General features: G+C 56.3%; 1 protein-coding gene across 1 annotated transcript in view; it reads left to right on the top strand.

Moving 5' to 3' along the window:
- Window positions 1–1677: 1677 nt before the first annotated feature.
- SPTLC1 (serine palmitoyltransferase long chain base subunit 1) overlaps window positions 1678–26161 on the top strand; it is a 43868-nt gene continuing 19384 nt past the window's right edge. The window contains exons 1-6 of the mRNA XM_059141592.1: window positions 1678–1807; window positions 4106–4213; window positions 5844–5938; window positions 15715–15808; window positions 16330–16402; window positions 22624–22756. Of these exons, the coding sequence (XP_058997575.1) occupies window positions 1751–1807; window positions 4106–4213; window positions 5844–5938; window positions 15715–15808; window positions 16330–16402; window positions 22624–22756 (560 nt within the window). The 5' untranslated portion in view covers window positions 1678–1750. The remainder of the gene's footprint in view (window positions 1808–4105; window positions 4214–5843; window positions 5939–15714; window positions 15809–16329; window positions 16403–22623; window positions 22757–26161) is intronic.

Genomic DNA, 26161 nt, shown 5'->3' with positions numbered 1-26161 from the left:
CCAGAGTACAATAATTTGTGGTGGCCACCCTGGGAAACTCTCGCCTGCAGATTTTGTTTCTGGGAGGCCGAGTGCTGCGGTACCAAGTGCCTCGCACTGTGGAGATGGCTCTGGGTGATTGGGTGGAAGTTGGGAGAATTTGGGGCTTGGCGGGAGATGAAGCCGGGACCTCCCGAAGAGACTATGGTAAAATATGGGCTTTAAAGGCAGCCTGGCGGGGGCTCAGAGGGAAATGGAGCGGCCGCTGTCCTCTCAGAACGCATGTCCTTCCGTGCGGATGTGACAGACGCGTGCGGGGGGCTCGGAAGGGCACGAGGGACACGTCGCGGGGCCAGGCGGGAAGGAGAGGCTCGCGCGGGGCCGGCGGACAGCTCTGCGAACCGCGCGTCCGGCCGTCCTGGACGTCGGCCCTGCCGGAGCCGCACCGCAGGAATGCGCGGAGGCTTCTGAGCAACGCGTGGACGGCGCGGGTGGGGCCCTTCGGGCTGATCCTCGCGAAACGGGAGAGAATGGGGGACGCCGAAGCGGGCGCGGTGGCGCAGGAACAGCCTCGCGGTCGGGACCGTCGTGGCCGAGCCACACGGCAAGGGGCTCGCGCTGCTGAGCGCGGCCGGGATGCGGCCGGACCACCATCCGGCAGGGGCCCCTCGGGGACCGCAGCGCGGCGGGACAGGACGTGCACCCGGAGGGCCCGTGTGCGCGGCCGCGGCGGACCCGGCTGGGAGGACCCCGGGCTGAGTGCAGCGGCGTCGGGGGCGCGGGACACGCAGTGCAGAAGGCGCGACAGACCGCGCGTGGACAGCCCGAAACAAGCTGGGCAGCAGCGTCCGCGGTGAGGCGGGAGCCCCGGGACCCGCGGCGGAAAGCGCCCTGGACGTCCGCCGGGCCACGACAGCCGCGGGCCAGGGACGGGCCCACGAGGTCAGCGGGCGGTTCCTGGGCGCGCGCCGGGGCCTCGCCAAGCCTCGCGGACAACCGCACGCGTCCTCCGATCGCCGCCGAGAAGCCGGAGAAGGACGGGGCGCAGCGCTCGGGGAGCCGGAGCTCGGGGAGGGCCGCAACCCCGGGGCCGCCACCGCACCGGCCGGGAGCGCGGTCAGAGGGCGGGCCGAGCCGGGCTGGCGGACGGGGGGCCGCGGGGACACAGGTCGCTGCGGGGCGTCCGGGCACCGGCTCGGGACGCGCGTGGGACGCGGCGCTCCCAGGCAGGGCCGGCCGGGGTCAGGCCGCGCAGGAAGACCCGCGGGGCGACCGCCGACGCGTCCGCCGCAGTCCCGGAGCCGCAGACTCCGAGCCGCCGTCGGGGCCGCAGACCCGGAGCCGCAGACCCGGGGCCGCCGTCGGGGCGGGACGCGCACGTGCCCCCGCGCGGCTCTCGGGCTTCGGGCGTTTCCGGGACTTTCCGGAAGAGCCTTCGCGGGCGGCGCGTGTCCCGGAGAAGGGACGAGCGCAGGGCAGGCATCACGGCCCGCCGCCCTCCCGGGAGCCCCGCCGCGGCCCGCCCCCGCACGGCCGCACGACACATGCCCCCGCCCGTCCCGGCCGCCGGGGAGACCCCAAGCTCGACTCCCACCGCCTCCGCGGCCCAAGCCGCCCGCTTCCTCCAGCGCGCAGGCGCCGGGAGGCGGTTCCCCCCTCCCCCCCCCCCCGCTCGCCAGCCCCACCCCCAGGCCTTACGTCACCGGGCTGCGCCGCGCGCCGCGTGACGTCGCTGCGACCCGCCTTCCGGAAGGAAGCGCCGGGGCGGACCATGGCGACCGCGGCGGAGCAGTGGGTTCTGGTGGAGATGGTCCAGGCGCTCTACGAGGTGAGCCCGAGCGGCTCGCGACCGCGCCGGGCCCTGGGGGGCGACGGGTCCCGGGCGAGGCCCGCCGCGTCGCGCGCCGACCCCGGCGGCTGCGGCTGGACGGGCTCGCGGGGAGACTCGGGCGGGCGCGGGGCCGAGGCTGCTGTCGGCGCTCCGGAGCGGGGCGGGCGGCGGGCGGCGTGGGCGGGCTCGGTCCGGCGGCCGCGGGCAGCAGACGGGCCCGGGCCGAGTGCAGGAGCGTTTGCTGCGGCGGCGCGGCGGGCGCGGGACGGACGCGGGACGGACGCGGGGTGGTCGCCGCGGCCCCTGAACGCGGCCTCCCGCGGGGCCCGCAGCGAGCGCTCGCGCCGCCCGCGTCCGCCGCGCTCCGCCGCCCGGGCCGGGAGCGCTTCTCGCCGTCCGCGCGGGGAGGGTGCGGCGTTACCGGCCCCGGGCCGGCGCGGGGAGGCGGCGGGGACGGCCGGGCCGGGCCGCGCATCCCGGGTCTCCTCGGCGCCGCGGCTCCGCGCGGGACGTCTGGGACCGCGGACACCGGCTCGCGGAACGGCTGGGAGGCGCGCGGGGGCCGGTGCGGGCCGCGGTCCAGCCGCCGACGGAAGCCCCCGACGTGCGCGTTCTCAGAAAAGTCAGCACCGAGGAGCAGTTTGCTGTCCTGGCTCTGCCTGTTCGTGGCGCCGACCGCGGCTCTGGGACGGGCCTTTCCAGGAAAAGGAGCCGCGCGTGCTTTGGGCCGGCGCGAGCACTGGAATGTCGGTTCTACGCCGAGGTGTGTGCGGCGACATGCCTGCTGCAGAGCAAGGGTCCACAAAACCAACACCATGATATTTCCTTGAAGACCTTATTGACTTGTCAGAGCGAGCGAGCGAGCCCGAGCGGGCAGCGTCAGAGGCAGAAGCAGGCTCCCCGGTGAGCAAGGCCCCCCAACACACACAGGTCCAGGTCCCGGGACCCTCGATGGTGACCCCACCCAAAGGAAGACGCCCGAGTGACTGAGCACCCGGATGTGCCAAGAAAACCAAAACCGTGTTCAGACTGGAGTCCCTGCTCTTAAGTGAGTGGTTTCCAGGGGAATCGTGGTCGGAGAAGTCTTCCCAAAGAGAGATTTCCGCTCCTGCTCCCGCGTTTGTTGCCGCTGGTGAGCAGAACTGCAGGATCCGACACCCGAGAGCAGCACGAGGGTGTGCGTGTGACCTGCGGTGTCGTTGGAAACACAACTGCGTGTGCACCTCGGAGTGAACCGACCAGCGTGTCTGCAGTTTTCCCGTCTCCGCCTTCGGGGTTTTGTTGTCAACTCGGGGAATCGTCTTCACTTTCCTCTTGTCTGACGGTCGCACAGAACTTGCATTTACTGTTCCAAATTCCTCTTCTAAACGGCGTTCCGGGACAGCTTACTGGGGCCGGTCACGCTGCAGCTGCCTGGGGTTCAGTCCCTGTCTGGAGTCTTCCACGCGCACTTAGCGTGTCCCGTTGCACAAAACACAGAAGCCCGCCCAGCCTTCATCCGGGAAACGCACAGTGGAAGGAGGGCCCGGCGTGGACCATGTCCATGAGCTGTCGTCGTGCCGGCTGGCGTGGAACACGCTGCGTACTGTGGGGGAAATCCTGCCATTCCTTCAGGCATTTATAAAGTCTTTATCTCTCGGTCGTGTTCCAAGAAGGAGTTAAAGAGCCTTATCGGGGATACGGAAAGTAGAGTAAGATGTGCGAAACGCGAGAGCTGCGGAAACTGTCGGAGAACTGTCCCGACTCATCCGTGTCCACTGGGCTGGAAGAAGGCTAGCAGAGCTTCGCGGCCGCTTGCTGTGCTTTCCCACCAGTGGAAACGTGCGGGGTCCGACCGACCTGCTTGTTGGTACCCTTCCACGCGCTGGGCTCCGACATCCGGCTTCATTTTAAGAATTAGATTTCTTTCCTGTGGTGGTTTTAAAGCTGTGCTATCAGAGATTTTTCGTGGGAAGAAGAAATTGCTATTAGAAATGGGGAGAGGAATGAGTAGAAATGAAAGGAGTTTTGAAAATAAATCTTCCTTCTTTAAAAAGATTTTATTTATTTATTTGACAGAGAGAGATCACAAGTAGGCAGAGAGGCAGGCAGAGAGAGAGAGAGAGGACCCTGAGATCATGACCTGAGCCGAAGGCAGAGGCTTAGCCCACGGAGCCCCCCAGGCGCCCTGAAAATAAATGTTAAGAAGCAGTAGGTTCAAGGTCATGGGAAGCGATACGTGAGTGCATCACAATTTATGTGCAGATTTTGTAAGTGCTTGTTTCATTTCTTTTTTGGTTTTTGGCTTATTCTTAGGCTCCTGCTTACCACCTTATTTTGGAAGGCATTCTGATTCTCTGGATAATCAGACTTCTGTTCTCTAAAACATACAAATTACAAGAACGATCTGATCTTACACTCAAGGTAAGAAATTAAATCTTTCATTATTCACTGTGGGATTACAGTTGGTACATCTTTCCAAAAAGTACGGGTGGTGGCTCACCTATATATGTTAAAATATTTTCTATCATGCAAACCATCAAGGGAAAGACATCTATCAGGGAAGCAGAACGTGGAGAAGCCAGGGGTAAAGTAGCCACCCAGAGGGGCACCCCGCCCCAGAACGCTGCACTGTGTTAGGGAAGCAGCAGCGTTAGGGCAGACGGTAGGAGGGAAGCCTGGGCAGCGACAGGATTTCGATGATCTACGCCCAGGGTGACGTGAGCTGCTCAGGAGAACACCACTGGTTCTGAAACCCAGACAGTTTTCCCTGGGCTCTTCAAGAAGGAAGTTCGGAGTAGGAAATGATCCTCCCACCTCCCCACCTCAAACTGAATTTCTCTGTGGTAAGGGACCCAGCCCAAGCCCAAGCCAGGCAACCTTAGGAAGCAGAAGTGTCTAGGGGACTGCGGCACTGCCCATGCAGCGTCCCGTTCACCGGAAGGATGAGGGACTTGTGGAAAAGAAGCTCGTCCCCTCTTCAGTGGGAGCACCTAGGAAAGTCACCGCAGTGCAGGAGGGAGGAGCAGCTCTGACCCCACCACGATTTCCGTCCCTCGGGTAGCGTTGGGCCAGGATGCTCAAAGAGACCTGCGACTGTGAGAACGATTTTTCCGTGAAAATCTCTGCAACTTTGGTTCACAAGATGGCAGTGGGTGCAGCATGGAGATGGGGCGGAATTAAGGCAGCGGTGTGGTGGTCACTCCCCACGCTGCGCTGACTGGCTGCCGCCGTCCTGCTCGTTCATGTTCGTTGTGGGACAGTCAGGCAGTGTCCCCCAAAGGACGTGAAGCCTACGGTTCTTAGGGCAAGTATATTTGGGAGACCTGGCTGAAGCAGAGTAGGGCATGTCTTATCACATGATTTCACATAGCCCTCAGGCTAGTGGCTAGTTGAACGTGTCTGGAGAGATGCCCTCACCTTGACCACAGATCCGTCCCTCCCCCACCGTTCTGTTCCGACTGCCTTGTGGGATTAGCGTGCCGTGGAGCACTCTGGATAGCGTTGCCGTAGGATTGGGCCATCCGGGGCAGAGGTCCTGTCTCCGCTTTTTCCCTCGGCATTTCTGAACTTGTAAAGGATCAGGTGGCTGGTTTCTAGCTCAGCTTTGTAAGCGGTTGGTCACTCCTGGTGTTTTGAGTTTTTGTTGATAAAGCTGGCAGTCACACATACCTACATTTCTTAGAGAATGACTAGACGTGACTTTAGAGTCGTCCTCTGAAAGGTGAACTTAGCAAGATTTAGTAATCACGGACATCTTACCCTAAAAGCTGTGGAAGGAAAAAAAACTATTTTTAAAGCTTGACTTCTGGCAACATAGAAGCAGTGTCCTTTGGTTTTACGGGTTTGCAGTCTCTTGAATACAGGGGGGTCCTGAGAGGCTTCTGACATCTGGCCCCGGGCCACAGGTGGACGGTGTGCGTGATGTGGCCTCGCGGGCTGCTCTTCAGGAACAGATAAGGAACTTACTGGTTGCTTTTAACGGAAGTGTGGGAACAAAACAGTCACTGTCTGGTGACCAGCTCCTGCTGTCTTTTGTTTCCTTCTCCCGTAGGAAAAGGAAGAATTGATTGAAGAGTGGCAGCCGGAACCTCTCGTTCCTCCCGTCTCGAAAGACCATCCTGCTCTTAACTACAACGTCGTTTCAGGGTAAAGTGCTTTGCTTCTTGAAGGATGTGTACCTGCTCTCCTGTGGGTTTACTCGTCAAAGCATACAGAGGTTTGTGTAGTGTTTCTAGCAGAAATACAACAGAGCAATCTCGGAAGCTCAGAAACGGTTTTCGTGCCCGCCGTAGGACTCTGCCAGGGACGTACGGACAGTTTTACGGTCTCTAGGTTGAGCATTGCAGTTTGTCCCTTTCGTCCATTAAAAAAACAAAAGCCTTGTTTTGTGAAATTACATGTGCTCCTGGTAATACTTCAAGTAGTGAGACAGACTCGAAATGAAAAGCAGTGCTCCTGCTTTTTCTCAGCTTCGTTGTTTCTGATTTTAGATGGGTTGTGGGTTACCCTCGTAGCCAGATGTGAGTCCTGCGCTCACGCTCTGCTTAGCGAGGCGGCATGGGCAGCAGCACTTGACTCTGACATTCGAGTTTGGAAACGGACCTTCCTTGGGCTGCCTCTCTCCCCACTTGCTCCAAGGTCTGATCTGTGTTTGTGTTCAGTTCTTCTGTTGCTTGTCTTTGCTTTACCACGTCTGCTTTCTTAAATTAAGAAGGATTTTAAGTTTATAGGAAATACCCGACCCATGTATACCCACCATCCAGGATAAATAGGCATTCACGTTTTGCTATCTTTATTTCAAATCCACCTTAAGAAAGAAAGAAAACGTTCCAGTTGTAGCTAAGAAACGCCTTCCCGTCTACCACTAATTCTTACCACCCACAAAGGACGACCATTTTCATGAAGTTGGCAGATGTCTTTCACTTACATGTAAACCTTTTTCAAAAAAGATTCATTTCTTTCTTTTAGAGAGGGAGAGAGAGAGAATGTGCCCAAGAACAGAGAGGGACAGAGGGAGACAGAGAACCCCCAACAGGTTCCACGCTGAGCACACAGCCTGGTGCGGGACTTGAATTCAAGACCCGGTGATCAGGAGCCAAAATCAAGAGTCGGGCACCTAACCAACTGAGCCACCCAGGTGTCCCTCTGTTTATACTTTTAACACGTATCCTTGACACCATGAAATTACTGAGTATTTTGTCTAAAAATGTGATGCAGCGTGTTTCTCTGAGTGTGTCCTTTCGCTCCTGCGCTGATGGAAAGGGGGTTTGCATTCTTCCCTCCGTGCATTGCTGTGGTCACGCGGAATTCGTAGGCGTTCCGCACTCGGACTTACTCATCAGCCGTGCCGTGGTTAAGAAGTCCTTCCCTGGGGCACCTGGGTGGCTCAGTGGGTTAAGCCACTGCCTTCGGCTCAGGTCATGATCTCAGGGTCCTGGGATCGAGTCCCGCATCGGGCTCTCTGCTCGGCAGGGAGCCTGCTTCCTCCTCTCTCTCTCTCTCTGCCTGCCTCTCTGCCTACTTGTGATTTCTCTGTCTGTCAAATAAATAAATAAAATCTTTGAAAAAAAAAAAAAAAAGAAGTCCTTCCCTGGCCCCTGAGGTCAAGTGTGCCCGTGTCGGTACGGTGGTCAGCTGTCCCGGCATGCATTGACTTGTCCATCGTCTACCTACTGAGTAGAGATTTCCCTTCCTCTGGATAGTGTGTGCCCTTCTAACAGGTCTGTTTCTGGCTTTGTTTCTCCTCTGCCGGTGTGTCTGTCTCTCCCCGGTGCCAGAACTTCACCTAGACAGCACGGCTTCAGAACAGGCCTTGACTAGAGCGAGCCCTTCACCTCCTTGTCCTTCCGAAGTGCGTGGCTCTTTGCAGTTCTGTGCCTCGGCGTGAGCCTGTTTAACTGATCACGTCTGACCGACAAAGGAGGTCAGCTTGTGACCGGCAGGGCGCTGACGTGGCTTCGTGGGAACACCACCGTGTGCCTGGTGTGTCACCCTGGTCTTTCATGTCCTACAGTAAAGCCGTGTAATTTTCTTTATAAAGACTGCTTGTCTTGGGGCGCCTGGGTGGCTCCGAGGGTTAAAGCCGCTGCCTTCGGCTCAGGTCATGATCTCAGGGTCCTGGAATCGAGCCCCGCATTGGGCTCTCTGCTCAGCAGGGAGCCTGCTTCCCTTTCTCTCTGCCTGCCTCTCTGCCTGCTTGTGATCTCTGTCAAATAAATAAATAGAAAAAAATGTAGCTACTTTTCAGTGAATGCACTAGTGTTGTTCATTCAGTATTGGGTTAACACAAGAGTAAGTGAATTTACTTAACTTGGAGAGGTTTTTCCTTTCAGTAATAGCCGTATTGACCTAATCCACAGATCATGAAATTCAGTCTTTTAATTCAGCACAATTGAGTGGGTTTTAGTATGTTCACAGAGTTGTGCAACCATTGCCACCGTCTCATTTCAGAGTATTTTTTTTTAAGATTTTATTTATTTATTTGACAGAGATCACAAGTAGGCAGAGAGGCAGGCAGAGAGAGGAGGAAGCAGGCTCCCTGCTGAGCAGAGAGTCTGATGTGGGGCTCGAACCCAGGACCCTGAGATCATGACTTGAGCCGAAGGCAGAGGCTTTAACCCACTGAGCCACCCAGGCGCCCCCAGAAGATTTTTATCAGCCCAGAAAGAAATAGCACACCCATGCTCACTCACCCCCACGCCCCCTTTCCCCATCTACTGGACCCCAACACCTACTAATCTACTTTCTCCGTGTGTTTGCCTGGTTTGGACTTTAAAGGAATCGTGCAGATGTGGCCCTTTGTATCTGATTTCTTTCATTGACATCACATTTCCAAGGCTTGTCCATGCCGTAGTAGCTTGTGTCAGTTTTGTGTCTGAATGATACAGTATTTCACTGAGTGTGCCCTACTGCCCATTCATCAGGTGGTCGTTAGGGTCGCTTCCCCGTCGGATATGGAAGGAGAAAGATTACATGAGTGCATAAAGTCCCGTGAATATTTGTGTCCTTTTTTATTTAATCTCCGATTTTTTTAAGATTTTATTAGAGAGAGAGAGCACACATGAGTAGGGGAGGGGCAGAGGGAGGCAGAGAAGCAACTCCACACTGAGCAGGAAACCCGACTCCAGGGGCTTAGTCCCAGGACCGCGGGGTCAAGACCTGAGCCAAAGGCAGACACTTAACCACCCTGGTGGCTCCGTGTACACATTTGTTCTGCGGACACGCGACCTCGTTTCTCCTGGACACACACCTGAGAATGAAATTGTTGAGGTTTGTGGGAACCTACTTTGAGGAACCAGCAGTCTGTCTTCCAGTGGCTGAGCCCCTTCCCACTCCCAGCAGCAGCACGTGGGAGTTGTGATTTCTCCCTGTCTTGGCCAGCACTGTCTTTCTTGTGACCATCCTGCTGGGTGGGGGATGGCGCCCTCCGTGGCAGGGGTTTGCATTTCCCGATGACCAGGGACGCTGAGCACCTTTTCATGCGCTGATTGGCCGTTTTCGTGTCTGTTCCGGAGAATGACCTACTAACGTCATTGGCCCATTTTCTAATCGGGTTATTTGTCTTTTATCATTGAGTTACAAGAGCACTTTGTATATTTTGGATACCAGTCCCTTATCAAAAACTCGACATGCGGATGTTTCCCCGTTCTGTGGGTTTGTCGCTTCTCTGCAGTGTGCTTGGAAACACAGATGTTCCTAATTGTGATGAAGTCCAGTGTCTGTTTTGTTCTTCTGTTGCTTGTGCTTCCGTGTTGGTTTTGCAATCCTTCCCTGATCCGAGATTTTGCAGGTTTCCTCCTTGTTTCCAGGAGGAGGGCTCGGCGTCCCGTTTTTCATCATGCGGATTTGTACTCGATTCCTGTTTTCGGCACGGCGCCATGCCGCAGCTGTCCGTGGGACTCAGTTACACTCGGGCTTTTCCAGGGAGGAAGTCTGTTTTTCTGCAGAGTGGGGGGGGATCTGAGCGAGTGGCCGCTGCTCCCAGATTTCCAGCTGCCCTCGTGCGCACTGCGAACTGTTCTGGAGGCAGTGGGGGGAGTCGTTTTCCAGGAGCAGCGGCTGAGCCGCTCACCGCCGGCTCACGTGCAGCTTGCTCTCTGGTCGGTGACATCTCACGGACAACCTGTCCGTTTACCAGGAGTCGTCCCTCCCTTTGTCCTGGGCTCGGTAGCGTCAGATTGTTAGACCTTGGAGGCGTCTTCTGTCCCATTAGAAGGAACCGCAGGCTGACGGGTTTTGTTCATTCTGTTCTGTTTACCAGAGGCCACTGGTAGGTCTTCCTATTCATAAATAATTCTAAAATTCCTGGAATAAGGCTGTTTGATAGGTTCTTAAACTTTGCTGGCTTGTTTTGCTCATGTTTGAGATTCTTGACCTGCTTGTTGAAGCGTGAGTTTTGTTTCTCTCCCTTCCTGCTGCTGGTCCAGTTCAGGTATCAGATACGACCGGCCTTGCCCTCCTCTTCGTCATCGTGTGGCAGGCGCGCCGACAACCCTGAATCCGTCTCTGGCCCTCCACTTTCGTGCCCGTGCAGTGGCCTCACCAAGGCTCCGTGGTCTGGGCCCCGTGGAGGTTAACGTATGCCCTGACCAGAAGGAGGGAGGCTTGTTCCGGTCTTCCCTGAAGAAGAAACCATAGCTAACTGGTTGGGATCACTGGCCCGCAGAAGGCGCCAGTTTAGATGACCGCCCTGTGACCGTGTCCCCGTGCCCTGTGCTCCCGAAGAGCCAGGACGGGGCTCGCCTGGACGGGGCACAGAGCAGCTGCGCCCTGCCCTGCCCGCCCCGGCTCCCCGTCCGGAAGTCACCCCACAGCCCTAGCCCTGTCGCACGAAGGGGGCCACCTTCAGCTTTCAGTCGTGCAGGGACTGAGCAGCCCGGAGGACGTGTGGCTGACCCTCCGCTGCCCGCGAACGGGTCTGCGCAAGTCGCGCCGTTAGTTGTCTTGAGCCTGGATTTTTAGTCCCAAACTCCCTGTCTTCGGTGAGTTCTTCAGACTGAGGGAGTGGTGGTCATCGTCCGTCCACAGTCGTCCTTCCCACTGGTCCCGGGGACCTGGCCTGAGCAGCCTCTCGGGTCGCTCTGACCACACGCCTTTAGGGACAGACGTGCGTGACGCGCACGTGTGGGCTCGTGTTTCCCCGCAGGCGGTGCTGCTCGGTCCCGCTTCTCACTCAGCTCTGCCCGAGGCTCGTCTTCTGACGCGGCGGAGGCTCCGTCTTAGTTTCTCCGCGTGGGGCCTTGCGGACGCAGGTGCTGACCCTGTCCTCCGTCCCACGCTGGCCGGTGTTTTACGCCTGGTGCCCTTCTGTCCTCCCGCGAACCCCCACTCGGCTGCCTGCTGAGACGCTTCCATGGAACTTCCGGCCATCGCTCGAGGTCCTGTAGGTCTGGGTCACTGAGGTGATGCTTTCTATTTTTATTATGCATGTATTGTTGACCTTAAAAGTAGTTACTTTTACCAACAAAAATGGGTCCCAAAATGACAGTTTGGGACCAGCAAGTTAGGGCTACACGTAGGCAAGTCCAACAAGGGAGCGGAATGCCGTTCGCTGGGGGAGGCTGTTGGCAGGGGCTGCTTAATGAAGGTTTGTTGGGGGCAAGCCAGAGGCCAGGGCGGTGACGGCTTCTCCGTGGCTGAGCCGCAGGGCCGGTGGGTCTCCTGTGGGAGACGCTGTGCCCCTGTCTCCCGGGTAGGGGCTGCCGCTGAAGACGGCTTCCTCTGGGAGGGGCCTGGAATCCCCCGTTCTTCCTGTGACCGGCAGAGAGCCGTGCTGCTCCCTCTCCAACCTCCCCTCCAGACCCCCTCCAGCCCCGAGTCAGCTTCGGTGCGGTTTCCCAGTGTTCACTGTCACACTGCCTTTGGAAATGCATCTTAACGTTTTGTGAATGTATGTTCTTAATTTTGTGCTCCAGACTTCTTTCTGATTCTTACTTATTCACACTCACTGTTTTGAACATCCCTTTGGGTGCCCGTCGTGTCCCAGGAGTGTGCTGAGCACACGCAGTGGATCAGAGTCGCAGCTCCTCTGGGCAGACGAACCAGCAGTGAGACAGACGTTCGCTGGCAGTAAGGGGTAACAGATCTCGCGCGGCGCAGGCGGCATGGGGAGGGCAGGACGTGCTGCTCGCTCTCTCCTCCCGCCTGCTGGGTCGGCCTCCATTGTGTCCTCAGCCGCTTTGCTCATGTTGGGTCCCTCAGCTGCGCCCACCCCGCCGCCACACAAGCTCTGGCAATGACCAGCCCCTTGTGCAGCTGCGTGAGTCTCTGGGGCCCGCAGTAGGTCCGGACGCACGCCTGCCTCATTCCGTGGGGCTTCCCTACCTGGTGGTGCACCCGAATCCGCTCCCCTGGGTAGGGATATGGGGACCCGGCTCCCTACCGCCCTGCTGGGCAACATTGTTTTATTTTATATTTTTCTGAGTATTTGAGCCTCTGAGTATCATGTCATCTGCTTCAGAGCTGCCAGGGTTTTCCCGTCCTGTGAATGCCTCTGCCTGTCGTCACCTGCTCCCGCTGCACTCCGGCGCGTCTTAATTTTATTTATTCATTTGACAGAGAGAGATCACAAGCAGGCAGAGAGACGGGCAGAGAGAGAGGAGGAAGCAGGCTCCCGCTGAGCAGAGAGCCCGAAGCGGGACTCGATCCCAGGGCCCTGAGATCATGACCTGAGCCGAAGGCAGCGGCTTAACCCACTGAGCCCCCCAGGTGCCCCACTCCGGCGTGTCTTGATGAGCCCGAATCCCCGTGCCTCGCAGACTTCCCTCCGAGGCCCACTCTCCGCGCACTGCTCTGTGGGTCCGCGTCCTTCCCGTCGTCAGATCTCTGAGATGGGCTGAACCTCAGGGCCCCCGAGAGCTGTTGTCGGTGGGGGCTCCTTGCCTCTGTCCCTGTGCACCGGTCCCGGCCGCGCTTACCGCGGCTCCTCTACCTCACGGCAGAGCTGTGAGCGCCGCTGGCAGGGAGACCCGCGGCCGGCGGGGAGGGGCCCGGATACACACACACACACACACACACACACACCCCAGTGAGCAGAGGCTGCGGTGACCCAGGCTTGAGCCTCCCTCCGCCAGATTCCTGCCTGTGGGTGGTCGCGGCTGGCGTTTAGAAATGTGGCTCCATGGGGGAAGGAGGAGTTCAGTCCAGGGAGAGAGTCGGCATCAGAGTTTGAAGTGTGGGAGACACTAAGCTGTCGGGTGAGCTCGGCCGTGACGCGGGAGCGCCCTGCACGACACGGGGCTCCTGGCCGCAGAGACGAGTCCTGTCGGCGCGCCCGTGGGTTTGTGACGCATGGCGCGGAGCGAACAGCGGGGCTCGGGCGGAGAGATTAGGGATGTGTTGACGGATTTCTGTTACGTCTCCCGCTTCGTCGCGCAGATGGAGTGCGACAGATGTGTGTGTGAGATGCCTCATAGAACCGCTCGTTCGGTGTGAACCCAGAAATTGTGAGGTCACGAGAAAACGTCCCCCGTTTTCATCAGCACAGCTCTCCGTCCTTTAAAAACGGCGATGGCACCTTCGGTTCGGTGATGTGCAGTAGGTGTTGCCCATCTGTGAGCTTTGTCTGCCGTGTCGTCACCGAACCCGGGTCTCCCTCGCTGTCTTTTTAAGTAAGCTCCACACACGGCGCAGAGCCCAGCACCGGGCCGGAGCTCGCGACTCTGAGACCGAGACCTGAGCTGAGACCACAGGTCGGACACGTGACTGACTGAGCCCCCCCGGCTCCCCAGCTAAATTCTTAATTTTGACTCCGATTCATCCATTTTGGTCTCACTCTGTGTGTGTGGGAGGACTTGTCCATACTCCACGGCGCCGCAGGGACATTCTTCCACATTTTCTTTTGTTACCGGAGTATCTTCTAGGTTTTTAATGTGCTAGAATTCACCTTTGTATGTGTGTATACAACTCTGTTTTGCTCCACAGAAAATGACGTGTGTGTGATCGGGCAGTTTGCGGGGCATCTGCCGTCATTCGCCGGGTGCTCGCGCACATGCGGCTCTCTTGGGCTCCGCGTCTCGCGTTGCTCTTGGGAGCCGCGCCACGCCACCAACAGCCCACCGTCCGTGCGGTCCCGTGATCCTGGTCCCCTTCGGTTGAAGCACTGTCCTCCGTGTCTCTGCGTTCACTTTCTAATCACTGACTCCCGCGAGTACGAGGCTACGGCTTTTGGGTGGGAAGGGCTGTATTTCCCCACCTTCTGTCCTCTGATGCCTTCCTTCACCGTGGAGCTGTCTTTCTAGCTTGGCTGTGTTTGCACCGGCGAGAGGTCCTCAAGGGTCCCGGCCTCTGCTGTTCCGTGGTGAGGGCCGGGGGTGACATCCCGGCAAAGCTGCGCGGAGCACGGTGGGAACCCGCCGCTTCGGCTGCAGCTGCTCCTGCCCTGCTCCAGGTGCCGACAGAAACGCGGTCCGGGGCCCCTGCGTCATGCCGCACCCCGACAGCTTCTCAGCTGTGCTCAGCGGTTTGGGGTGTGCTTTTTCTGGATGGTTTGATTTCTCTGTTAGTGTTTTTGTTTCATTTTGTTTTGTTTTTGCTTATTAGTTTTCGTAGAACGGCCTTGACTTTCTCAGCATCAGCCTTGACTAGGGACTCGTCTTTCTGAGCGTCAGCGCCCCCGTGCTGGCAGGAGCGGGAACCCTGAGACGGCCACTGAATGACACGGCGGGTTCAGAGTCAGGGCAAGTGGTTGGAGGGAGCAGCCCTGGAGGCCGTAGGGAAGAAGGAAGGAATATTCAGAGAGCACCCCTTACGGACCAGGCCCTTTTAGAGCCGTTCTCCGGAGAGGCGGGTTCTCTCCCGACTTTGTGGTTGGAGGAGCGGAGACTCACGGCTCTCGGGAGCTTCCCCGAGCTCCAGAAGCCAGGAGGAGCCGGAATGCAGGCGCGCCCCAGGCTCTCTTCCCGGGGGCCTCCCGCCTGCTGTACGGGGCCGCCTGCTCCCGGCAGTTATTCTCTTTGTTCCCAGGTTGCCTGGCTCGTCTGTTTCTCTCCTCGAAAACCAGTGCTTGGAACCTGGCCCGAGAGCAGGGTTTTCTGGTCTTCCTGTGGATGTGGCGTTAGCAGAGCACTGGTGGTCGTCTCAAGAGCCTGTCTCCGGTCCCAGCCTAGCTGAGACCTGGGCTCCTGGGCGTGGCCACCCTGTTGCTTTATTCCTCCCCGGGGCTGGGGCGGCATCCTTCTGACTGCAGCATTCCAGCGCCGACGGTGTCACTGGGAAACCGAGCCCACTGACTGCCCCCTGACTGCTGTCGGGTCTTCTGTAGTGAGCGTGTGTTTTCAAGCTATTTAACTGTGAAGCCGGACCTTTTCTGTCCGTTCTTGCTTGGCTTTTGGTGTTTTTATATTTCCTTCATCTTTGTCTTAGTCCACATTTTTTCCCAAGGTCTTCATTTCATTTAGCTACTTCTTTCTTAATGAGTTTTAAAATCACCGATTGGCCATTTATCTGTGTTGGACTTACAGCTCACTTGTTTGTTGTTGTTCTTTTCGAAGCCCTACAGTTACCCGATAAGAAAACGAGTGGCTGATTCATCAATACCACTTCCTAATCTTACACTTCAAAAGTAATGAGAAGACAGCGCCTGGGGGCTCCGTCAGCCCAGTGGCTGCCTCGATTAAGGCTTGGTTTATGGTTTTAGGGTCATGAGGTGAAGCTCTGCGTGAGGCTCCGCGCTCAGCTCCGAGTCTGCTGGGGATTCTCTCTCTCCCTCTGCCTCTCCCCCGTTCCCGCATGTGTACTCACACTATCTCTGGAAAGAAAGAAATCTAAGTGGTTCCCGGTTAGGCTGAGCGGAGAGCCAGGAGACCGGTGTGTGGCCGGGGCGAGTGACAGCAGTTCTGTGTCGTGTGGCCCCAGGGGGCTGGGACAGCACGGCCCCGGAATGTGAGTGTCTGCTCACATCTACCTCTGTCCTCTCTCCCCAGCCCCCCCAGCCACAACATTGTGGTGAACGGAAAGAAATGTGTCAACTTCGCCTCCTTTAATTTCCTGGGGTTGCTGGATAACGCTCGGGTCAAGGTGAGTAGGTCCGTGCGGACCCGTCGGGTACCGGCAGCGCTGGGCAGGGGAGAAGGGACCAAGTAGCCGTGGTCAGGGGCTCCCGCTGCTGGCCACTGGCCGTCGCTCTTTCTTGGCAGAGCTGTGACGGGGGTTGACGGGGGGACAGTCAGGGTGCGTGCTGTGGCTTGGCAGCCGCGACATCCGGGGAGCCCTGTGAGCCAGCCCCCAGGTCACAGTCAGGGGTGTGCTTCGGGAACGGCTCTGTGTCCCGGAGGACGGTGAGCCGTCCGGAGGAAAGAGTTCTGCCCACGCACGCCAGAAGTCCTAACGGCCTTGAGACCGCCGTGTTTGGGCGATGAGACTAACGCCACTTTTCCACGTTTTAAGGTCTGTCCCTCCATCTTCGCACGTATCTGCCCTTCGCCGCGCTTCTAAGCGAGCACGGAGCATAGTTGGCGGCGGGAGGGGGTAAGGAGTAGGGAGCATCAGTTGTGAGCCCTGCAGATAAAGCATTAAGACCAGACTTTTCTCCCACAAAGGCGGCAGCTTTGGCGTCTCTGAAGAAGTACGGCGTGGGGACTTGCGGACCGAGAGGATTCTATGGCACGTTTGGTACGTACCGCTGTCTCCTTCACACCACGCACGCGCGTCTAACGACGGACTCAGCTTAGTTTCAGAGCTCGGGAAAGAGATCCGTGATGAACTGGCGTTGAGTGGGTGAGTCTGTGCGTGGGAGGGGCCGTGGTCCTCGTGGAGGAAAGGACCTGCTCCCCGGGGCCAGCTCGTCAGCCTGGCGGAGCCCGAGCTGCTCTCGTAGGCGCCCCGAGGACCGTGGCATGAGGAGACCCGGCTTGTTTCCGTCGCGCTTGCCTGTTGAAGGGGACGGACGGGTCCTGCCGCAGATGGCCCTTCTCTTCACAGTCGTGCAGGAACCGACTTCTTCCCCGTGCCCTTCCTCCAAGCCCACCGTCCTTGTGCTTGTCCGTGAGGGTGCAGCCGGGGGCCGGCGTGGAGGAGCGGGCCGCGTGGCTGCAGTAGCCCTCGAAGCAGGCACGGGGTGTCGCACATGGCTCTGCCCACCTTCCGCTGGGAGCCCAGACCCTGGCTCGAGCCTTGCTGTGAGGGGGCCCGGGGCCGGCTCCAGCGGGACAGCCGCCTCCTGCGGGAGGGGAGACAGGACAGGTGGGGTGGGCGGTGGCGAAGGATCGGTGATGGGGCTCTTTCTGGAAGCAAGAGGGTCATTGGCGACCAGCTGGGTCTGAGGATGAGTGTGGTTCCAAACACGGCGAGGTCCTCAACTCCGAGTCCTCAGGGAAAGCGCTGTTAAATGATGGTTCATGTGAGTGTAGTACTGGACGTAACGTTCTGGCTTCCACACGGCAGCTTGTGGGGAAACTAGAGCCTGGGAGATGGCTTCCGTCTTCTGTCCGAGTTCCCACGTCTAAGCCTGTGCGTGTGTGTGTCTGTCTGCAACGGTGAAGGTGTTTTTACTGAAGGGAGAACCTTTCTGTACTCCGTAGCTTAGTGTTAGATCCTTGGTATCGGAAACAGCAGAGAAGGTGTCCCAGTATTTTAAGCTGGAACGGGTCTGACATATCTTGTGTTCCGGCGTCCCAGTCCTTCAGAGCGGCGTGGAAGGTTCCGAGAGGTTACGCGACTTCCTCACAGTCACACAGCTCATGAGTTTCAGCCGTTTAACGAGGAGCCAAGTACTCTGATGCCAGCCCTGACGGCAGGACCAAAGACTTGCAGAGCGCCGGTCAGTCCCCCGTTAGTCTAGTGCAGCCGCGGGTGTCTGCGTGCTTCTTACTGAAGGAATTCTTTCCTAGAGGAGTAGTGTTGGAGAGCTGGGTGCTTTGCTGTGATCTCACCAACAAGAATTTCTATGATCTGCTTGCTGGGGCTAGAAAATTACTTTCATAGAAGCATTTCTTTCGAGGGAATTTTATTTGCATGTGTGGCCTTGGCTTCTGCTTGGGAGTTAATTTGAGAAAATAGCAGATTTATTGCTGAATCAAGTCACGAAAAAGAAAGGTTTCAACTCTTTGAAACCAGTTTTCCCAGAGCCGGTAAAATAGCCCAGTGAGCTCGGTGTGTGGCTCCCCCGGACTGCAGTGTGCAGTAGCGGCTGGTCGTGGGCTTCCACACGCGGGTTCTTTGGTTTACGGTTTCTTTCTCTTTTTTTAATATTTTTATTTATTCCTTTGACAGTGAGAGACAGAGGGAACACAAGCAGGGGGAGTGGGAGAGGGAGAAGCAGGCTCCCCGCCGAGCAGAGAGCCCGAAGCGGGGCTTGATCCCGGGACTCTAAGATCATGACCTGAACCGAAGGCAGAGGCTTTAACCACTGAGCCCCCCAGGCGCCCCCTTAGTTAGTATTTTTGATGGAATAATTCAGCCCGTGATACAAGCTTGGGAAGGTTCACAGAGTGAACGTTGACTCCTCCCCCACCCCGCGGCCCCCGCAAGAGGCAGCTACTAAGGAGCCACGACTGTGGGTCGTTCCTTGCTGATTCCTCCGGGGACGTTTTTCAGCGAATGCAAACGACTTCCGTACATACGTTTTCCTGCTATTTTTACAAAAGTGGCAGCATAGCCTGCATGTGTGCTGTACCTTGCTGTTGGAGTGAGTCTGAAACTTAAATTGGTTTGGGTTTTTAGGGGTCCTGAGCTGATTCCTTGCTGAACGCAGAGCCTGACGCTCAGCCGAGCCAAAATGAGAAGTCGGGCGCTCAACCCACTGAGCACCGGGGCCCCCACGAAAGGTGACTTTTTCCTGTCCTCTTGTTTTCCCCGGGAGTAATACGTTCAGGCGTCTGCCTTCGAAAAGGAAGAGACTTCCTTGTGCAGCTCTTTTCTCAGCTTTTCACAATGAATGTGAATCACTAGTAAATAGATTTCTTGAGTAAAATGTTCTTTCTATTATTTCATAGTAACGTATTAGATGACATTCGATGATTAACAGAAAGAAAAGTCAAATGACGGTTGAGTTAAAATTCATCTCGTTTCTGGGCGCCTGGGTGGCTCAGTGGGTTAAGCCTCTGCCTTCGGCTCAGGTCATGATCCCAGGGTCCTGGGATCGAGTCCCGCATCGGGCTCTCTGCTCAGCAGGGAACCTGCTTCCTCTACTCTCTCTCCGCCTGCCTCTCTGTCTACTGTGATCTCTCTCTGTCAAATAAATAAATAAAATCTTTAAAAAAAAAATTTATCTCGTTTCTGAGGCTGAATGTTCTGCCTTTGGCAAGTAGCACTCCTCAAGGTGTCTGCTCATCTCGTCAGGACCATGTGATTAGGACTTTTCCAGCTTCTTATTTTATTGTCAGAGCGTGTGTTTGGGAACGGAACCAGGATTTCTCAGGTCGCAGAGAGGACTTTCCTCTAGGGCTCAGGCTGTGCGCTTGGACACTTTGTCTTGTCCAGCTTCTCGGTTGTCCTTGAATGCATACAGATCTCTTTTGCTGGAGCTTATCACCGATTTCCCAGTATCTGCTTTGCATACACGGGGCCTGCTTGACTCTTTGTTCTTAAACTAAGTCACAATACAGTTAGTGGCAGGATTTCGTGGTGTAGGATGGTGGCATTTAATTGCATTCAGGAGCTGTTAGTGAACAAGTAAATTGTTCAGTTTACTTTTCAGAATATAGTCTTTCTTTAATTCAGAGCAGTCAACTGAGTCATGCCTGCGTGTTTTATTAGGAGGAGCATTTGGTCATAACATTCCCAGACCTGCCTCTTCCTCCTGCGAACCGTCACGGGATTGCGTCGGCAGGGTGGGAGCGCACGGTCCTTGTTTGCACGGCTTAGAACATTTTGGCAAGAATCCCGTAAGGTGCTGCACGTAAAAACGTTTTGGAAAACACTCAGCCCTATGTTTAGACCCTAATGAGTGCTTAAGTGTATTATTTATACTTTTAAGAAAAGTTGTTCTTGTCTCCAGGGCTTAAAAAGAAAACAGTATGTGTGTAACACAAAATACAGACGTCTTAAGAAAAAATGTAGTTGGTGGTTTCTAAACTGTTCTGAAATTTGACTGTTTTGTAGACTTTCCTTTGGAGGACAACCAAAAAAGCCAAAATACCTCTCAGCAGAATAAGAGGAGATACATAAAAGGGAAGGCGAATGGAAAAATTCCTGTAATATGCGGTTCTTAAATACGTGGGGTTTGGACAACTTAATTAGAAAATGGTGTAATTGCTTTCTCCTTTTGAAAGAAAGCCTTTTATCCTCCAAGTATTGATTTACCTGTACAAACACTTGAACGGTGTATTGGTTTTTCTGTGCCGGGTGTTACTGTGAGTGTTTCGCAGGCATTGACTCGTGGTTCTGGTAACAGTCCTTTGAGGCGGGTCTGACTGTTCCCTCTTTGACAGAGGAAGGACCTGAGTGAGAGGCACGCAGCAGTGTCAGGCCTGCCCTGGTCCACACCTGGTGAGGCGGGGGGCCGGATCTGGAGCCCCCTGTGATGACTGCCGTGGCCAGGCCCTGCCGTGGGTGCCCGGCCTCGAATCCCTTCTGTTAGGTTCTGGTTAGGGAGCAGGTGCAAGAAAGGGCCGCAGTGCTGGGAGGGACACAGCTTTCTGGGCACCTCCGTCCATGGCCTCTGCCCCGCAGCCTGTGTTCCTGGCGGTGACTCCGAGGGTGCGGTGCTCTGCCTGCACTCGGTGCAGGTCCGTGGAGCAGCCGGCGGAACGATTCGTCTGCACGGAAGACCGACATGAGGAGCGGGAGAGTGCGGCCCGGCGCTTTCCCTGCTGGCCGCCTCACCCTCCCTTGGCTGAGAGTTTAGTCATTGCTCAGAGTAGCCGTCACAGTCAGAAGTCGGGCAGCGCCGTGCACCCGCCTGTCCCAAAACCTGCTCTGCGAGGCTGCCGTCGGCTAAAGCCTGGTGTCTCCCAGTACGAGGAGGAAGAGGCCCGTCTTTGTTAGACTTTTGGGAAAGGCAAGGATTGGTAAGTCATTGACTACTGTAGAGGCTCCTAAACCACTTTCTGGCAGTGATGTAAGAGCAGTTACGAGCAGGTGCGTCGGTGGGAACGTCTCCGACGTGCGGTTTTCACCCACCGCGTAGCTAATGCTGAAGCCCTGAAATGAAGCCAAGATCGTTGGACTTTCCCATCGCTCGTCAGTGAAAAAAGGAGTCGTGTAAAGCGGAGTCTACAGAATGACTTAAAGTCTTCTTTGCATTTAGCAAAAATAGTTCTTGTCCATAGCAGGCGTTTTGTTTTTGAAATGGAGATACTGGATGAGAGCAGTTCTGGGGCTCGTCTGCTAACTGAATCATGGAGATTTGGGGTAGATAGCCCTGATTTAGAGGCCCCATTGTCACGTGCAGAGGGGGACTTGCCTCGTTCTGATCAGGAGGGGGGTGTCGGGGGCTGGCCTGCGGGCACGCTGCAGAGAGCGCGCTGAGGAGGAGGAGCAGCTCCTCGCTCGCTGCGGGAGGCCCCGTTCTCTAGCGTGTGGCCGCTTCCCTCCTTCTCGTCCGATTTTCCCCGAAACCTTTCACTGGCAGCACGTGGCAAGAGGGCCGGCTGTCAGGGTCAGGGTCATGTCCTCTGTGTTGGTGATGTCACAGGTCTGATGCTCAGGACCTAAGCACACGTGTGATGCCCTGTGGATCACACGGGACACAGTCATCAGCTTCGTTACCGTAAAGTGCCACACTTAGCTGATGTCGATGTCGTCTGTGCAGTGACCGTGACCTCTCGGGAATGGACGTCAAACGGCACTTCACGTGCTTTTCGTAATAGGCTGTGTTGGTGTCCATGTTAACGGCCGACAGGAAGAGGCACGTTTGGTCTTTCAGGTGCACGCGTCTTGGAGGAATTGTGAAATGAACTGCTTATCCCATTCCGGTCAGGTCGTGATAAAAGAATGGACTTTTAAAATATGTTTTAAGAAGCGTTTAGATGAGGGAGACCAGTAATGTTCTCCGTTTGTTTGTTAATCAGACGTGCAGGGGCTGTCCGGAGAAGCCGGGTAGTCTGGCGAGCGCAGGGTCAGGGAGGGGCACTGGGTTCATGCCTGATGGGGCGCGGCTGAGCGGCCGGGAGCAGCTGGCGCAGGAAAACTCCAGGACTCCAAGCCCGTAGGAAGCGACGAGGGGCCGGGGCCAGCCTGCGGCCTGCCCGCCGGAAGCAGAGCGGTCCCTCCACTCTCCGACTCAGCGCCCGCGGTTCCTGACCGGAGGTGAGCGCGCTTGCTCGCCAGCGGAGGGCGCAGGTGGGAACTGGCCGCCGGGCGGCTGACGGCAGCAGGCAGGCGCCCTGAGCTGAACCCAGCTCCGTGGCAAGAGACCTGCAGTGCAGAGCGTGAAAGCTGAGCGGCCGTACCCAGCAAGGACGCTAGAGCTCGCCTCGGGCATCCGCTTCCCTGACCCTAGACGGGGAGTGCGGCAGGACTCTGCCTGTTGTCCGGTGTGGGGCCTGCTGTGCTGAAAAGAGCTAGAGGAAGTGGTAAAAGTCCTCTTCTCTCTGGGGAACGCCTCGTTTAGGACCGCTTCGAAGTTTTCAGGTTGGTTGAGGGAGTTAAAGCAGGCGAAGTGGCTGGGCCTTGTGTGGCCGAGCTGGCGTGGCAGAGAAGTGAGAGCCAGGGTCGGCGCGGCCCCACTCGGGTGGAGGAGGGGCGGAGGAGTAGCTGATGCCCTTCACAGGCTTGGGGAATCGCTTGGCCGAGAGTCATCTCAGCAGATCCCATATAATTTACAACTCAGGGACGGTTTCATTTGGCTGTAAAGCGACAGTATTACCGACCAAACTACTTACGTCATTTACTTTATTCTGTACTTAAAGAAAAAGAATGAGATGTTTCAACCCCTGAACATCTTATTGCAGATGTGCACTTGGACTTGGAGGACCGCCTGGCAAAGTTCATGAAGACGGAAGAAGCCATCATCTACTCCTACGGGTTTGCCACCATAGCCAGTGCGATCCCCGCTTACTCCAAGAGAGGCGACATCGTGTTTGTGTGAGTAGCTTGACCTGTGTTGCCCATCAGAGGTCCTCTGGTCAGAGGTCCTCTGGAGGGGACGGTGATCTTCCTGGGGAATGCCTTTGTTAGAGGCTCTCTGCCTTAGGTAACACTGACTTTCTGTTTAGAGAGGAATTTCCGCGAAGTAATTGTGCGGCACTGATGACACCATCACTAGAAGGATGCCGAAAGCATTTTTTTTTAATTGATTGGTTTTATTTGTTGATATTTATTGATACCGGGAAAGCCAAGCCTCCGCTGTCCTTTGAGTGGATCATTAAGGGCTTTGAATTTTAGGTCTCAGATTTACTTTTGTTTCCTCTTTTCCTTGTTAACAGCATAGCCAGAATAATCTGTTAAAAGTGCTCATCCGATGCTTCGTGCGTAAGCGCTCCCCTCGTTCCTGAAGCAAAGATCCAAGTCCGTACTACAGTCGTCTGCGTTCGAGACTCATTCTGTCCTTTGCCTTCAGGTGCTCGTGCTGTGGCCTCATCGGCCCTATACGCTAGTTTCCTCTCGCTTCGGGGCCTTTGAGCACACCAGTCCCTGTGCCTAGAGTCGTCTCCCCCTCCTCCTCAATGCTGGCTCGTGCCACTCACCCCGCACGGTGGTGCCTCGAGGGCCAAGCCGAGACCCTGCCACATGCGGGGACAGTGTCAGAGCCGGAGGGCTTTGGTGTCCTTGGGAACCACTGATCACACAGGTGCGCACGCTGCCTGTCGTGGTGCGGCTGAGCCATTTTGCATCCCCATAAATAGTTTTACATCATACAGTTTCTTGACATACTCAGAAGCGTTTGGTATTGTCATGGTTTTTTTTAATTTTAGCCATTCTGATAAGTGTATAGAGAGATTTTATTGTGATTTTAATTTATATTTCCCTGATGGCTCAAATGTTTGCATTTTCGGACTTTGGTCATGTCCTTCGGAGGCCAGTCCATAAATTCCCCTGGGGTTTCTTCTTGTGTTTTCGGGAGGAATAGTATAAAATTAATGTCAACTCCTGAAATGCTTGGTAGATTTCTCCAGTAAAGCCAACCAGACCTGGAAATTTATTTTTTGGAAGAATTTTAATTCTGAATTCAATTTTCTTAGTACTGAAAAGGCTGGTTGGATGGTCAGCAGCATCTTGATGAGTTAAGATGGCAGGATATTGTTGGGACACGTTTGATCCATTCTGCCAGTCTTTGTCTTTAAATCGTGTATTTTGGCCATTTACATTTACAGTAATTACTGGACATGTGAGGGCACTTTATTTCTGGTTTCATATCTGTTATCTCCTTTTTGTTTTTCTGTTTTCTGTTTCCTGCCTTTCTGGGAGTTAAGTGAGCATGTTTTGGGATTCTCTTTTAACTTATGCATGGTGTATTTGAGTGTTTTTCAGTCTTTGCTTTCAGTATGACATTATGTGTGCACGTGAGTGATGGCCTCTGCTGCTCCCGTCTTTTTACCATTTCAGGTAGAGATCTTCACGCTCCTTCCACTTCTCTGCTCTCCTTGTTGGTGATGGTTTTCAGTACTTCCTGCACATGCAGTGAAGCCACATCACACGATGTTGTAACTTTTACTTAAATCATCCAAAATGATTTAGAAAACTTGGGAAGGTAAGAAGAGCCTAGTGTGTGTTCATGATTTTACTGTGTTCTTTCTTCCTCTCTGATAATCTAAGTTTTTTTTCTTTTTTCTTTTACTTATTTTTTTCTATGTGGAGAGCTTCCTTTAGCCATTCCTTTCCCCTGGTCAGCTGGGGTCATCTTCTCTTGGTCTTCCTTCATTTGCCTTCCTCTGTTCCCTAAAGGGTCTTTCTGCTTGTTACAGAATTCTTGTTTGCGAGTTCTCTTCTTCCAAACTTTTTCCTGACCTCCCTGGTTTCTGATTGGTCTCTCAAATTATGTTTCTCTTCTATGTAAGGTGTCATTTTAGGGCTGCTTTCAAGATTTCTTCATCATCATTAGTTTTCAGAAGCTTTACTATAATTTGGGGGTTTATTTGTTTGGGTTTACCTGTATGAATTTCGCTCAGCTTCTTCCCAAATTGGAGGCACCTTCCGTCCGTATTTCTTTGAGGACTTTTCAGCCCCGCTGTCTCTCCGTCCTCCAGCCGTCCGCTGCGGCCAGTGTGGCAGCTGTCGTGGTAGTTCTGCGGGTCCCTGAGACTCTTGTTTCGTTGTCGTGTGTTTTTCTCTGGTTTCCGCTGCGTAACCCCTGTTCTGTCCGCGGCTTCTCCCGCTTTCCGTCCCACCTGGCCTGCTGCTGAGCCCGTCCACTGTTCGTTTCCTTTTTCTTCTGGCGGTGCTGTTTCTCCGTTCTAGCTTCCCCATGGGATTCTTTGCTCCTGTTTCTTTCCTGGGGCTGTTTGTCCCGTGTTCCCCGCGTGTCCGTAAGTGCCCCCCGCAGTAGTTTTATCGTCACTGCTCTACAGCGACTCTCGGAGAATCCTGACGTCCGTCCACTCGACATTGGTATTTGATTATTGGCTCTCACTCTTGGTAGGACGAGTGGTTCTCAAGATCAGGACAGTTTCCTCTTCTGCTGTCAGGGTTTTCGTCGGCTTTCTCTGTCCCTCTTCCAGTCGGGGGGACCGCCAGGCGCAGGTACAGGCCAGGGTCCCCCTTCCGCCTGCGCGGACTCCCGGGTCGGCGTTTTCATGGCCGTCGGGGTTAGCGACGGTCCCGCTGTCCCCTGAGCCGCCTGTGGCGCGGCCCACGCCGGGAAGCGGAGGCCGTCCCTGCGGGGTGCGGCAGCCGCGGCCCTCCACGCGCGTTTCACGGACGCCGCCGCGAGGGCCCTGTCCCTGGCTGTCGGGGTCCAGTCCCCGCTCCCCTCTCGGACGCCACCACGGCAGCTGTGGGCCTCCGTGCCTTGCGCGCTCTGAATCTGGGCCCCGGCCGTCGCTGCTGTGGGCAGGCACCCCAGTCTTCTGTGCTGCGGCCGCAGGCGCCCCGGTCTTCTGTGCTGCGGCCGCAGGCCGGCCATTTCCGCCCGGGCCGCCCCGCCCTGTCCCGGGCCGCCAAGCCGGGTTCTGGGCGCTTCTGTGGCCGCGGCCCTGGGCGCTGGAGCGGGTCGGCGTCGGCAGCTCCTTGTCCGCAAAGCCCGGGGCCGGCGGCCGTAGGTCGGAGCCGGCCCGTCGCTGTCCGAGTCCTGCTGTCCGTTCCCGTGTGGCGTCCGGGGCTTGGCTCGTTGGCAGAAAAGCGGGGAGTCGGACCGTCCCGCGTTCGCGGCCGACGCCCCCGAGTCCTTCGGCGGGTCCGCCCCGGTCCGTCCGCCCCGACGGGCTCCGAGCGCTTCCGGGGGTTTCGGCCGCCGCAGCCGAGTCCAGGCGGAGCAGGGCCGGATCAGCGCCGGTGCGGGCAGCAGCGAGCGTGTGTGTCCGGAAGGAGCCGGTCCCGTGGGGCAGACGTGAC

Source organism: Mustela lutreola, chromosome 12, assembly GCF_030435805.1.
Source record: "Mustela lutreola isolate mMusLut2 chromosome 12, mMusLut2.pri, whole genome shotgun sequence".
Lineage (NCBI taxonomy): Eukaryota > Metazoa > Chordata > Mammalia > Carnivora > Mustelidae > Mustela > Mustela lutreola.
Note: the sequence above shows the minus strand (reverse complement) of the source record. Positions and strands in the feature narration are given on the sequence as shown.